The sequence below is a fragment of the Schistocerca americana genome, chromosome X (genome assembly GCF_021461395.2).
Source record: "Schistocerca americana isolate TAMUIC-IGC-003095 chromosome X, iqSchAmer2.1, whole genome shotgun sequence".
In the NCBI taxonomy this organism is placed as follows: Eukaryota; Metazoa; Arthropoda; class Insecta; order Orthoptera; family Acrididae; genus Schistocerca; species Schistocerca americana.
In genome coordinates, this window is record NC_060130.1 from 39396454 (window position 1) to 39409899 (window position 13446).

Here is a 13446-nt window from a genome sequence, read left to right on the forward strand (position 1 = left end):
TGTCGTAAAGCTGCTGCATACCCTCCTGAGAAAGGTGATCCACAACTGTTGTAACTGGACATTGCAATCATGGATACAGGCAGTGGGATGGAGTTGACGTCCATGTTGGTCCCATAATGTTCTATTGGGGACAGATATGGGGATTTTGCTGGCCACAGGAGTATATCAACATCACGCAGACAACTTAAAGAGACACACACTACATGTGGACAAGCACTGGCCTGTTGAAAAATAGCACCACAATACTATTACACACTGCTGTACCATCAGAGTTCCCTCGGCCATTACAAGCCATGACCTGAAGTCATACCCAATGGCTCCCCACACCATGGGACTGCTTTGTGACCCCCCCCCCCCCAAAATGTGGAAGAATGGGACCTCTCCCCATCTCCCCGGGTCACTGTCGAACTTCTCCACGATAGTCATTTGGAGCAGTGCAGGACTGGGACTCATTAGTGAACATAATGTGACACTATTCATTAGCAGTCCGTACTTCTCGATCATGGCACCACTTCACATGCAGTCATTTGCTTGGGTGTTAATGGCAGCCTATGTGCAGGACGGCAATTCCATAGTCTGGCTGCTCCTAGCAGTATGACACAGCATGTTGCAAGGAGTCTATTACAGTGAACTCCTGTTTATCCTAAATGATCGGGACGGTGGCCGGTTCCGATAACAAAAATTTCAGATAAATCAAAGTCCCCCTGTTTTCACATGTGAACACTCCAAATTGCATCAATATTGCGAAATACGATCGTAAAACGTGCGTAGGGTATGTAAAACGTTACTGATATGGTTGCAAATAACCCTGCACTTTTTTACTGAAAAAATTGTGTTGACATGTTAAAAAGGCACCAAACTATGATTGAAAACTCAAAGTTTTTAAGTGCTGTATAACAAAGCTCGTTTATTTTGCATTCTTACAGAAAAAATCTCCCTTATTTGGCAGCAGGAAATAACAGGAGTTTTAATTTTATTACCTACTCTTTTGAGTAAAAAATAAACTACTGAACAAAATTATGAAACAAATCTAGAGATTACTCAAAGGAACAAAAAGTCTGTCTAGAGGAACTTTCAAGAAAATTAAAAAAAAAAAAAAACTTTTTAAGTTATGGACATAGAAGTTCTAGGATGCTTCATTAGAGTTTATTTTTTGGTAACAAAGTCACAAACGTCTTTTTCTTTTGTTTTTTTGCTTGAGAAACTATTGCTGCAACAATACATCTCCAACGTTGAAATCAAACTATTTCAAGATAAATCGTCTCCGCCTGTTGGCTGATGTACTCCAGGGCAGTTTGGATCACTTCGTAACAGAATGTGTGAGGAATATTTTTCTCTGATTCATCATCAGAAACATAGTCTTCTGACACTTTATGATCGGTCACAATTTGGACGATTTCATCCTCAGTCACATGAAAAAATGCCATTTTCTATCCACTCTTCAATGTCTTCGAAGTGTGTGTCTTTACAACCAGCTTCTCCAGTAAATTCACCAAAATTATGTCAGCTTGAGTTTTGGTGTTGCCTCCTCCTTCCCACCACTTAGGTTGCCTTACGATCTAAGAGTTTTTTCCAAGACCTAACAAGAGGAACTGGAGGAATTAGATTCCAAGCTTCAGCAATCAATGAATGACACTTAAAACATCGATTTTTTTAAGAGCTTCCACAAAATCATCTGCAGCATCAATCACACCTATTAATTATTCCAGCATCTTGCGTCTGTAATGTTTTTCCATCGCCTCAAGAATACCTTGGTCCATCGGTTGACATAGAGATGTGACATTTTGTGGGAGAAATACAACTTTGATATCCCCATCTTGCAGATCACCTGGGTGAGAAGGAGCATTGTCCACAAGAAGTAGCACTTTTCAAGGAAGTCCATTTCCTTCCATGTAATTTACTACAGTTGGAACAAACTCTGCCTGGAACCACTCTCTGAAGATGGCACTGTTCATACATGCCTTAAGACTGACTCGTGTACCTCAGTGGCAAACTGGTTGGTTGGTGTCTAAATGCTCTTGGTGTTTTGGATTTGCCAATTAAAGTAAGACACAGTTTATGATTGCCAGTGGCATTACTGCAAGCAAGGACAGTAAATCTTTCTTGGATTTTTTTGTATCCTGAAGCCATTTCTTCTTCTTTAGAGGCAAGGGTTTTCATTGGCAGCATTTTGTAATTCAACCCAGTTTCATCACATTTGTAAAGTTGATTGCCAGTATAACCTCCTTTGTCAATGATTGTGTGCAGTTTCTTCTTAAAATCAGTGTAGCAGCTTCATCCCCAGATAATGATTTGGAACTGATGGCAATTTCATGAATGCCACGCTGCTTCTTGAAACGATCCTGCTGGCCATTACTTCCGAGCAATTCTTGCTTCTTTCCTTCAATCAGCTCATCAGCTCATTTTGACAAAGTAGAGGACCTGAAACTGACACACCTTTGGCTCTTATTTATTCGTGCCACAAAAATAATGCCTCTTCTAACTGAGGATGTGCACCTTTTCTCATTGCTTTTCAAGATTTCACTGCGCTGCCCAATGCTTGGATGGAACAAAATTTTTAAATTCCTGATCAATTTGTCTTCCGATCAGTAATTGTACTCCTACTCTGCAGCAACTTTTGTGGGTGGCTCACCAGCATCAATTCTCTGCAAAGTGTGAAGCTCTTTTTCCAACAAGATCACATTCATTTTATGTTTCGTGCCTGTAGTCACGTTCAGTGTTCTTTCTACAGACACTCGACTGAGTCCTTTATGGTTTTTGGCCCCTTTTATCTCTGGACACTTTAAGGCACATAGTGGGAGCACGAAACCTCAAATCAGAAACACACAGATGCACAACTTGACAACACTCGAGATGCACTAGACAAACTTTTGACTTTTGAAACCAGGCTGTGGCAGCCATCAAATGAAAGCATTCGATACATCTATGCCATTTCCTCTGTTCTACCCAAGCCCACGTGGCAACACAACAGGGTGTTGTACATTCACTGTTACACACTCAGCTTTGATGTACCGACAACAAGTGGAAAGTGTTAGGCGGCGCACTCTAATTGTCGGTTTTGACAGGGCTACGTTGCGCTGCATAGAACAATACTGTATGTACTGTACTACCAAGGAGTTCCAATAGATGGCAGTGGCATGAAACCATGCAATACGAATAAGAAACACACTAGAGCTTCAACCAACACACGCACGAATTGACGATACTTGGACTTTTGACACACACCAGTGCACAGATTAGCAGTAGATTGCCAAAAAACACCAGCAAATGCTTGGCTCCAGGTGCACGCAAACTGAAACTTGTCAAGTGTCAATCTAGCTAGCCAAAAGTGTAGCTGCACGAGAGTTTACTGTACTTGTTCTCAGATGGCAGTCACAGATGTGAACAGGTTACAATGTACTCAGTACACTACACAGTGATGCTCCCTTGTAGTGGTCTCATGTAGTCAACTGGAACATTGATGATGAGTATGCCCTTACTTCCAACATCAGGCCACTGTCAGATCCAAATACTCCAAAAATACAGATGTTGCAAGGTTTAACCAGGCGACCAAATGGACATCCACAATGAGGTTTCTTTCAAACTCTCATCAGATAATGCTGTCTCACACCAATATGCAGCACCTTCATATCCTCCAGAGTGATGATTCATCTGACGCTATTCGCATCCCTTATATACCACATGATGCTTGCTAAACAGCAATAAAAACAAAGAACACTAATGAATAATGAAGGAAAAGACAGACTGTTACTTACCATAAAGAAGATACCTTAGGCTGCAGATGGGCAGAATTAAAAGACACTTACATAGCTTTCAGCCACAGCCTTCACCAGTAAGTAGTAATCTGCCTTTTCCAATATTGTTGATATTCCTACTGGAGTTTCCATTGTTTCAAGGACACTGATGCTTTTCTGTGAGTGTTTGCTTTATGATGTTTTCTGCATTTTAGCTTTTTTTTAAAAAAAGAAAAAAAAAGAAAGAAAGAAAGAAAAAAAAAAAGATTTGTTGCTGGAAAACTTCTGAAGTCCAATAAAGGAGTTACAACAGCCATATATGGTTATCTGGTGGACCTTGCAGAACCAAATTCTAGGGCTGAAATATCTTGTTGACCAATGGGCATTAATCAGAATGAATACTAAATAAAAATTAAATCCAAGTTTACACAAAAAACACAGGTTCTATCACTGTTGTTTTTCGTTCTATTTTGCTTTTATGTTTGCTATGACTTGTTAAACAGAAATTTTCTTTCTATCTATAGAGTTACATTTGCTGTAATGTATCTTACCTCGATGTTGTTTCTTCCTTCTTCTCACTGCTGCCCCAATCATGGCAAGCAAGTCATCCTCACTGCATTTGCTTCGTATTGCATCTCTGAAACAACTGTTAAAACACCCGTTAAACAGTACCAGGCAATTACCACACAGTGAAATGTTGGTACACTAAAAAGGAAGAAAAACTTTGCAGAAATCTTCAACAGTAATCTTGTAGTCTGCAGTAGGCAACAGCAGGATAACAAACCCACTGGACAAGAATGGGAAAGTCATGATAGATCTTACTTTTATTTTTATAAATAAACAGGTATCTTACACAAATGCTCAAGAGTGTACATAGGATCTTGGGCTGAAGAGGTGGAGCAGAAACTGACATTAGTTTTGTTGAAGAGGGAGTACTGGAACACAGCACAATTTCTTGCAAAATGAAGCCAAATTTATTGATAAACTCTTAATTAATTGCCAAGCTCACTAATGTGATCATTTTACGACAGGTACTTACTGCTTGGAGTATATGTGACTTTTCAGGCTTGCCTGATAGATCTGTTGCAAAAACACTTTGGGTTCCCCACCAGATAACATTATGCAAGTCCCTCCCTCAATATTTAAGTGACACAACGTTTTGGCATCTACAGGTGGTGGTGATTTCCACCATCACTGCTGCAAGATGCAACTGGCAATTTCCACATGACAGCTTTGAAATTTATCATGTGGATGACTATGACCATCATATTTAGAATTCAGAGGATTTCATAGAATACCTGAAGATGCTTAAACTAGAACTTTCAGATCTTTTAGTTAGCTCAAATGTTATATCATTACTTACAAAAGTGCCCCTGCAGCCCTCATTAGAGGTTATTAACAGCAAGTTTGAGAAAGAAATTGTGGTGCTGTTTAAGCACGTGCATACCTCATCCTATTTCTTATGTAACACCAACTACTTTAATCAAGTGGACAGTGTTCCCATGGGAGATCCTCTATTTCCCTTAGTAAATATCCAACATTCCTCCTTCTGGCAGAATGCTGAAGAGACATTTGTGGTGTGGCCCACATAATACAGACACTACCTATGTCCCTGCAGCATTTGCACTCGCTCCATCTGAATATTCAGTTCACTGTGGAAGTACAAAAAGATAGCAGCTTACCATTCCTGGATGTCACAGTTAGAAGAAAAGCTGACAGAACACTGGGGCATAGTCTCTACTGCAAACTGATACATGCAGAGTTTGCGGTCCAAAAGTTGCCATCACCCTGCACAATGTGGTAGTGTCTTACACTCCTTGGCACATAGAGCACACGTGATCTCAGATACCAACAGTCTGCCTGGTGAACTGTAAAACCTAATAACAGTGTTGCAGCAGAACGTTTATTCTTGTAAACAGATTTGCAATGTGTTCTGAGCAAAGCAAGTTCAGTGTAGGGATGTAAATGAAGATACTTAGACAAGCACTGCAAATGGCTTTCTTGCCATATTTCAGTGGCATGTTTTCAAAAATAGAAAGAATCGCTAGGAGAAACAGAATCAAGTGTGTTTTTCGTCTACCAGCGAAACTAAGGAAGTGTTTGTGTTAAGTTAAAGACAATCTTGACCCTAGAAAACATAGATCATATATAAGATCTGATGCCATTATGGGAAATCTTATATAGGGCAGACACCTCACATTGTGCAAGAACACTGTGTTCAACAGCACTGACAAAAATGCCACCCAGTAAATTAGTGGTAGCAGAGCACTGCCTGAATACAGGGCACCACACGTTTCCCAAGAGGCCATACGGTGGGCAATCTTACCAACAGGAATATGGAATTTTGACTAAGCACTGCCCAGAATCCAGCACTGACTGCCATGAAATTAAAACAGTAGAAACCAGATCCTCCGATGTATGACCTGATGCAGCACCTTGCAGAGAGTTAATTCAGCTTTTAACCACACGAGTGTCCAGAAGTGCAGTCATTGCCCACAACACATAAGCAGAAGGCTACTATGAATGGCATTTCCATCCAACTGGGAGTGCCTGTCCACACATTCGTACTCCTGCTTCTAGCCTGACAAATTTCAATTCTGCTGTGCGAATATCACCAGTCACATCTTGCAGCAGTGATGACAGGACCCACCACTACCTGAAGATGACGAACAGTTGTGTTGGTGAAATATTGCGAGGCTTGCACAAAGTTATTCAGTGGCCAATCTGAGAAGATTTGTATACATTATTTTTCTGTGACACAGGTATTGTGCAGCAAAATGTGATAACTTTCTGCATTTGCCTTTTTGTAAATTTCAAAATACCCCAAAAATTGGTGAGAAACACTGAACATATGACGTAACCAGATGACATACCCCACAGCATGTGCAGCAGTCGGGGTTGAGTGTAAAGAAATGATTGAGCAGTGCAATACTTTCATTTGAGAAAACAGAGCAAATTTCAAAACATTTTGTAAATATGATCTGTTGTAAATGTAGATGTTACAAAATTACTGTCCCTGCTGTAATCAAGCAAAAGCAGTTCTGATTTTGTGTTTTTTGCTTCTGTCACTTCTCTTTTTGTTTACAGACATTAGTTAGTAAAGAAAACAAAGGTCATTTAATGGCGATGATGCTATTCTGAAGTTTACACTCATCTACTTGTTATGCAATATGGTAGGTTTTCATTGTACTGTACTTTGCAAGAAATCAAGGAAACTGCAAGACCGGTAAATAAAATAATAAACTTCAATATAAACACATAATTGTTTAACACAATGAAAAAATACTGCCTGCCAGATGCAAGACGCAAATCCTGAACGCCATCACTAAAGTCGCACACATGTATCCGTAGCCACAACGATATGAATACTTGACTTGGGTTGGGATGATCAAGTGTGACAGACCAAGAGGCTCAACCACTGCAAGCATGGCAAGGTACATCATCTGGTGACATTTGTCATTTGCTTTTGACACATTTCCCAACATTTGTATCGTATCCAACATTTGTGATCCCATGTGTCTTGTATTAAATTACTTGTCTCAGGGTCATCTACAGTGCTTTGGAGGTTTTTAAATGTTAATACGCATCACCCTGTGTGTGTGTGTGTGTGTGTGTGTGTGTGTGTGTGTGTGTGTGTGAGTATGTGTGTGTATGTGTGTGTTTATATATATGAAACAAATACTAACAAAGAGGTAGAGGGCCTGGTGAGTACTTACCTCAGCTCAGTACAGCCGATAGATACACAAAACAGAACAGAAAATTGACGTATCCTAGCTTTCGGAACTTCGTTCCTTCATCAGGGAGGAGAGAGGGGAAAAAAGGGGAAGAAGGGAAAGTGGATTCAGTTATTCACAACCCAGGTTATGAAGCAACAGGGGAAAGGTAAACAGGGAGGGTAGCAAAGATGGAGGCATGGATGTCAGAGGGAAGCCAAAGATATTCTACTGTAATTACTGTGCCAGCTTCAAACCAAGGAGGATGAATACAGAAGTAAAGAGGTACATAGTATAAAGATAAACACAACTATGTAGGATAAAAAGATGCGTGAATGGCTAAAGAGGAAAGGGAAAGAGGAGAAGACTAAAGAGTAAATGGGAGTGAGGTTGGTTAACATAGGTTCAGTCCAGGGGGATGGCGGGATGAAAGGATGTGTTGTAGTGCAAGTTCCCATCTCCGCAGTTCCGAGGTACTGGTGTTGGGTGGGAGAAGCGACATGGCACATATGGTGTAGCAGGTTCCTAGGTCCCTAGAATTATGCTGGAGGGCATGCTCCGCTACTGGGTATTGGACATCTCCTAGGTGGACAGTTCGTCTGTGCCCATTCATGCGCTCAGCCAGTTTAGTTGTCGTCATACCAATGTAAAAGGCTGTGCAGTGCAGGCATGTCAGCTGATAAATGACGTGCTGTCTCACATGTGGCCCTGCCTTGAGTTGTGTATGTTATACCAGTAGCGGGGCTGGAGTAGTTGGTTGTGGGGGGATGCATGGGGCAGGTTTTGCATCGGGGTCGGTTACAGGGGTAGGAACCGCTGGGTAGTGAAGGTGGTCTGGGAATATTGTAGGGTTTGACAAGGATGTTACGGAGGTTAGGGGGACGGCAAAAGGCAACTCTGGGTGGTGTGGGGAGAATATTGTCAAGGGATGATCTCACTTCAGGGCTTGACTTGAGAAATTCATATCCGTGGCGGAGTAATTAGTTGATGTATTCGAGGCCAGGATAATATTGGGTGACAAGGGGGATGCTTCTGTGTGGTCTGGGGGTAGTAACATTGTTGTTGGGTGGGGAGGAATGTATTGTTTGGGAGATCTATTTGTGGACAAGGTCTGCAGGATAGTTGTGGGAGAGGAAAGCACTGATATATAATATAATACAGGGAAACATTCCAAATGGGAAAAATATATCTAAAAACAAAGATGATGTAACTTACCAAACGAAAGCATTGGTATGTTGATAGACACACAAACAAACACACACACAAAATTCAAGCTTTCGCAACCCACAGTTGCTTCATCAGGAAAGAGGGAAGGAGAGGGAAAGACGAAAGGATGTGGGTTTTAAGGGAGAGGGTAAGGAGTCATTCCAACCCTGGGAGTGGAAAGACTTACCTTAGGGGGGAAAAAGGACAGGTATACACTCGCACACACACACACACACACACATACACACATATATCCATCCGCACATATACAGACACAAGCAGGGTATATGTGTGGATGGATATGTGTGTGTGTGTGTGTGTGTGTGTGTGTGTGTGTGTGTGTGTGTGTGTGTGTGTGTGAGAGTGTGTGTGTGTGTGTGTGTGTGTGTGTGTGTGTGTGTGTGTGTGTGTGTGGCATACTGGTCTGAACTATCAGCCTTCAAATGGAAGTTTTTTGATCACTCCTTATTTTGCACCCTGCCACCTTGGCAATATGTACCGCAAATCATCAGACAGACGACCTTCCTGCATGCTTCGAGCATCCCCTGGTGCTGTTCCGAACCAATGCTAATCTTTGTAACTGTGACGAGCAGTGTGCAGATTGCATCTTTGTATCCCACAAAGAGGTGACAGTTCCCAGTGGCATGAATGGTTACTGTTTATTGACTGTCACTGAGTTGGTGAGTCATTTGCTACATTGTGGCCCACCTGTTCGCTGCTAAAGCCATGCTAGTCAGTGGTAACCCCTGTCAATGATATCCTGTTGCCCATAGCAGTTCACTCTGCTGATTGTGGTAGTATTTTCCTTGAGTAAATCTGCTCACAGTACACCTTTGACACTGTGGTACAAGAAAGCCCAATGACTACACACCCTTATAGAATAAGTGTCTCGAGCCATGGTTACCCACGATATGGCAGTGATAAAATCACCCTGTGATCAACTGTCACACTGCAGCTGTAAGCTGCACCTCCTTTTTCAGAATACTCAGGTTTATTAATTTGAAGTAAATCAGATCTTTTGCAGGAAGATTTAACAAAAAGAGCACATCCACGAAAGGATGAAACCATGTCTAATTAACTGGAACACAAAATTAATAATTAGTGGTGACAAAGATCCTCTGCAATAAAAAATAATGTCCACTTACTTCATGTATGTCTTCAAGTGACAGAATATATGTAACTGTGTCCTTCTTATTTACACTGATTAAACAATGGAAATTCCAGGTAGGAATATCAACAGTGCAGGGAAAGATAGATCACTATTTACCGTAAAGAAAACAAAGTTGCACACAGGCACAACACACAAGCAAGCACTCCACGCGCGCACGCACGCACACACACACAGAGAAAAAAAAACTGCCAAGTCCAGCAGCTAGGGGCAAGCTACTGGAGTTGTCAGTCATATGTGTGTGACATGTGCTTGCCTGTGTGTATGAATGTGTGTGTTTCTCTGTATCTCTTTTGCTGATGAAGGCTGTGACCGAAAGCTTTGTGTAAGTGCCTTTTTAATTGTGCCTGTCTACAATGTAACATGTCTGCTTTACAGTAAGCAGCAATCTATGTTTTCCTATATTTTTCATTTACACAGATGTAATTAACAAATCAGAGTCTATTTATTCCAGAGAAGTGACAGTTTGTTCATGACAGTTCAGCACAAATCTGATTTTTTATATACAGCAAGGCTACCTATATATTATTCTGTGTGCCAGTGTTCATGCTGACTATAGGGATTCACACGGATCATGTGTAATTTGACATCTGGTCCTGTAAACTTACTTCTGCTCAACGTGAAAAATTCTCCAATCCACATTTTATAATTAACCTTAACATATCAAATAATGCACCCTTCGATATAACTGCTTATTGTCCACTTCCCATCACTCTATTCCCAATGTCAACCCAGTTGACCTCTTCTTCTAATCCAAAAACCATGGTTGACTCAATGTTTGCTATTGCAAGCTATTGCTATTGCAGCACAAAAGTGCCAGAGGCACCAGTAATGATATATAATTAAAAATACTAGAAAGTAAGGCTCACTGGTCCGTACATGCTAAGACAAACACTACAAGTGTGTAAGACACCGCGCTCTCACACAACAAGTACAAGGTCTGAATACATTCCATTTACGATACACTAAACTGTTTCATTCACGGTGCAATATACATACTCTCTCCCCAATAAACAGAATAGTTATAACTCAATTGTTCACAAGTGTATATTATGACTCTTGCCACAGCTATGCAGTCAGTATGCCACAGGGGTGCCATAGAAAGGGATCAGGTTCAATTCCTTGTAGAGCCGGGAAATTCTGCTCGGTGGACGGACTGGAATAGGGTACACTCTGCTTGTAGTTCCAGCTGAGGAGCTACTCAAGTGAGAAGCAGTGTCTTCAACTTCTGGAAGTTGATAACAGCCTGGAGAGTTGTATACTGACCCCCTAACTCTCCATAGATATATAGTAGAGGACATCTCTCGAAGGGCATTGCGTGGTCTTCTGGGCCCAATGCAGAGTTCCTTTATCAATGTATATTGTATATCACCACTTGTACACACTCATCAGCACAGTACCATATTGTCTCTTCGCGTGGCAAATTTTTATTCCCTTGTTTCCAGATCAAGATTTTTCCACTTCCTCTTCTTCTTCTTCCCTTTTTTTTTTTTTTTTTTTTTTTTTTTTTTACTTGTACCACACATATTCCACACGGTTTATGCTCACTCCTTCAATGATACTTCCTATCCTCCTCTAGTGTCCGAGTTGTCCCTGCTTTCCTGCGTGTTTGTTGGTTTAAACACCCTTGTTTCAAAAGAGAGTGACAGCTTCGATACAGTCTTGTCAACATTTTGTATTTTTATTTAGCAATTATTGTTTGAGCCTTATAGGCGAATGTCACAAGATATTGTCAACCACTGCATTCACTAGATTGGAATGGGGTTCATGGTAACTTATCAATTCATTTTTTAAGTTGCTGTTATCTTTTTCATCCTATCTTGGACTAGCTTTTCCATACTCCCACTCTATTTTACGTAGTCAAACAGTTATCTGCCCTTGCAAACTTGCTCCTTTACTACCAAGTTAACTAATACTGGGCAGCCTAACAGAAGTTCCAATATCCAGTCTTTCACCACAATTCACCTACACACACTTTTCACTCACTGATTTTCTTTTTTCAATGTCATAAATATTTTGCTTTCACAGACTGCTGTGCTATGAACATAAAATTGTAGGAACATCTGCCTCACAGGTCATTTTTTTTTTTTTTATTAAAGAATATGTTCCTTGCTTATTCCTATTTGCTTCTGATACATTTCCATTCTCACTTTTATTTTGTTTTGATCCATTTCTTTTTTCTTTGATAGACAAGTCAAACAACAATGGCAATATGTTGCAGCCCCTTGTGTTTCACCCTACTTACTACGAACTTACTTTTCTTAGCTTCCAATTTTATTAGTCATTTGGTTTTTAAGATACTTAAATTAATTGTTTGACCCTGTATTTTTATATCTTATTTTACCTTCGGTTGATAAAGGATTTCTGGTATGCTCACAAAGAGAGAGCTGATTCTTCCCACCCCTCACCCCCCTTACCTTGTCCTGAAGCAAACTTATCGCCAAGTATCTTGCAGTTTTTTTCCTATTATTAATCTCTTAGTCTAGTCATCAATTTAAAAGTGTCAGTTGTTGGTCCCATTGTCTAATAATTTGTACATTTATACACATGAAGTTCCAATTTTTATTTGGAACATATAGACTCTGATAATCATGAATCACAGTTCAAATGGCTCTGGGCACTATAGGACTTAACATCTGAGCCAAGGCAGGATTCAAACCTGCGACCGTAGCAGTCGCGCAGTTCTGGACTGAAGCGCCTAGAACCGCTCGGCAACAGTGGCTGACGAATCATAGTTACCATCACATGGACAGAAATATTGTGTTAACTTTATTACAACATAGGGACATAACTAAAAATGTCTTTACATAATTTCCAGTTCTGATTACTTTCCTTTAATTTAATCTCACAAATAGGTTAGTGTAACATGATGTTGACAGAGGCAAATTATATATACTCACAAATTATTTAGCTAGAGGTATCTGGTTTGTATGTCTGGGAGGGAGGAGGGTGCAAGCTGAAAACTTCAAGAAAAGATTACTCATTTCATACCTGCTGGATTTAACTGCAGTTTATCTCTTCCATATACCAACCACATACCTAATGTGCATGGCAAACAGTTTGAAAGTATTATTCTATACTCAGCATTTGGAACTATCAGTTCCTTAATGAGAGAGGAAAGAGGGATAAGTTTCTGAAGGTCTCAAAGGTCACTCGGACTCCATGACTAATGTGAGGACAAGAGGAACAAATGTGTCTATAAGAAGTTTTGGAATTTCACCTCCTGAAGGTAAAATACTGATCAGTCTGTCAGTCTTCTAGTAATTTTATGGTTTCCTCACATGAATTTTCACTTGGACACAATTATTCTATGTTTCATCACTCACCTGAGAGATATCTCTGAATTCCCAAAGAGACACACCTTCAAATTGCCATCAGCTGTTATCCGTAAACGGTTGCACGTGCCACAGAAGTGTTCACTCATTGAGGTAATAAATCCCACATGTCCCTTGAAGCCCGGCACATGGTATTCCTGCAAAAAGAAATTGTAAGAAAATAGCTACTGCTGTTGTGAAAATACTATAAATGTGTTGCACACCAAGTGGAGGAAGGAGAAAATGTGCATTAAGTGGAGTTTGAACGCCATATCCTGACAATGTTAAATTTAGTGACTTAACTTCCCCGT

General features: G+C 40.5%; 1 protein-coding gene across 1 annotated transcript in view; it reads right to left on the reverse strand.

Annotated features, from left to right (window-relative positions):
• Window positions 1-13446, reverse strand: part of LOC124555816 (molybdenum cofactor biosynthesis protein 1-like) — a 60392-nt gene that overhangs the window by 18044 nt on the left and 28902 nt on the right. Inside the window, exons 5-6 of the mRNA XM_047129884.1 lie at window positions 13148-13293; window positions 4286-4371 (exon numbers count right to left, since the gene is read on the reverse strand). Coding sequence (XP_046985840.1) covers window positions 4286-4371; window positions 13148-13293 — 232 coding nt within the window. The remainder of the gene's footprint in view (window positions 1-4285; window positions 4372-13147; window positions 13294-13446) is intronic.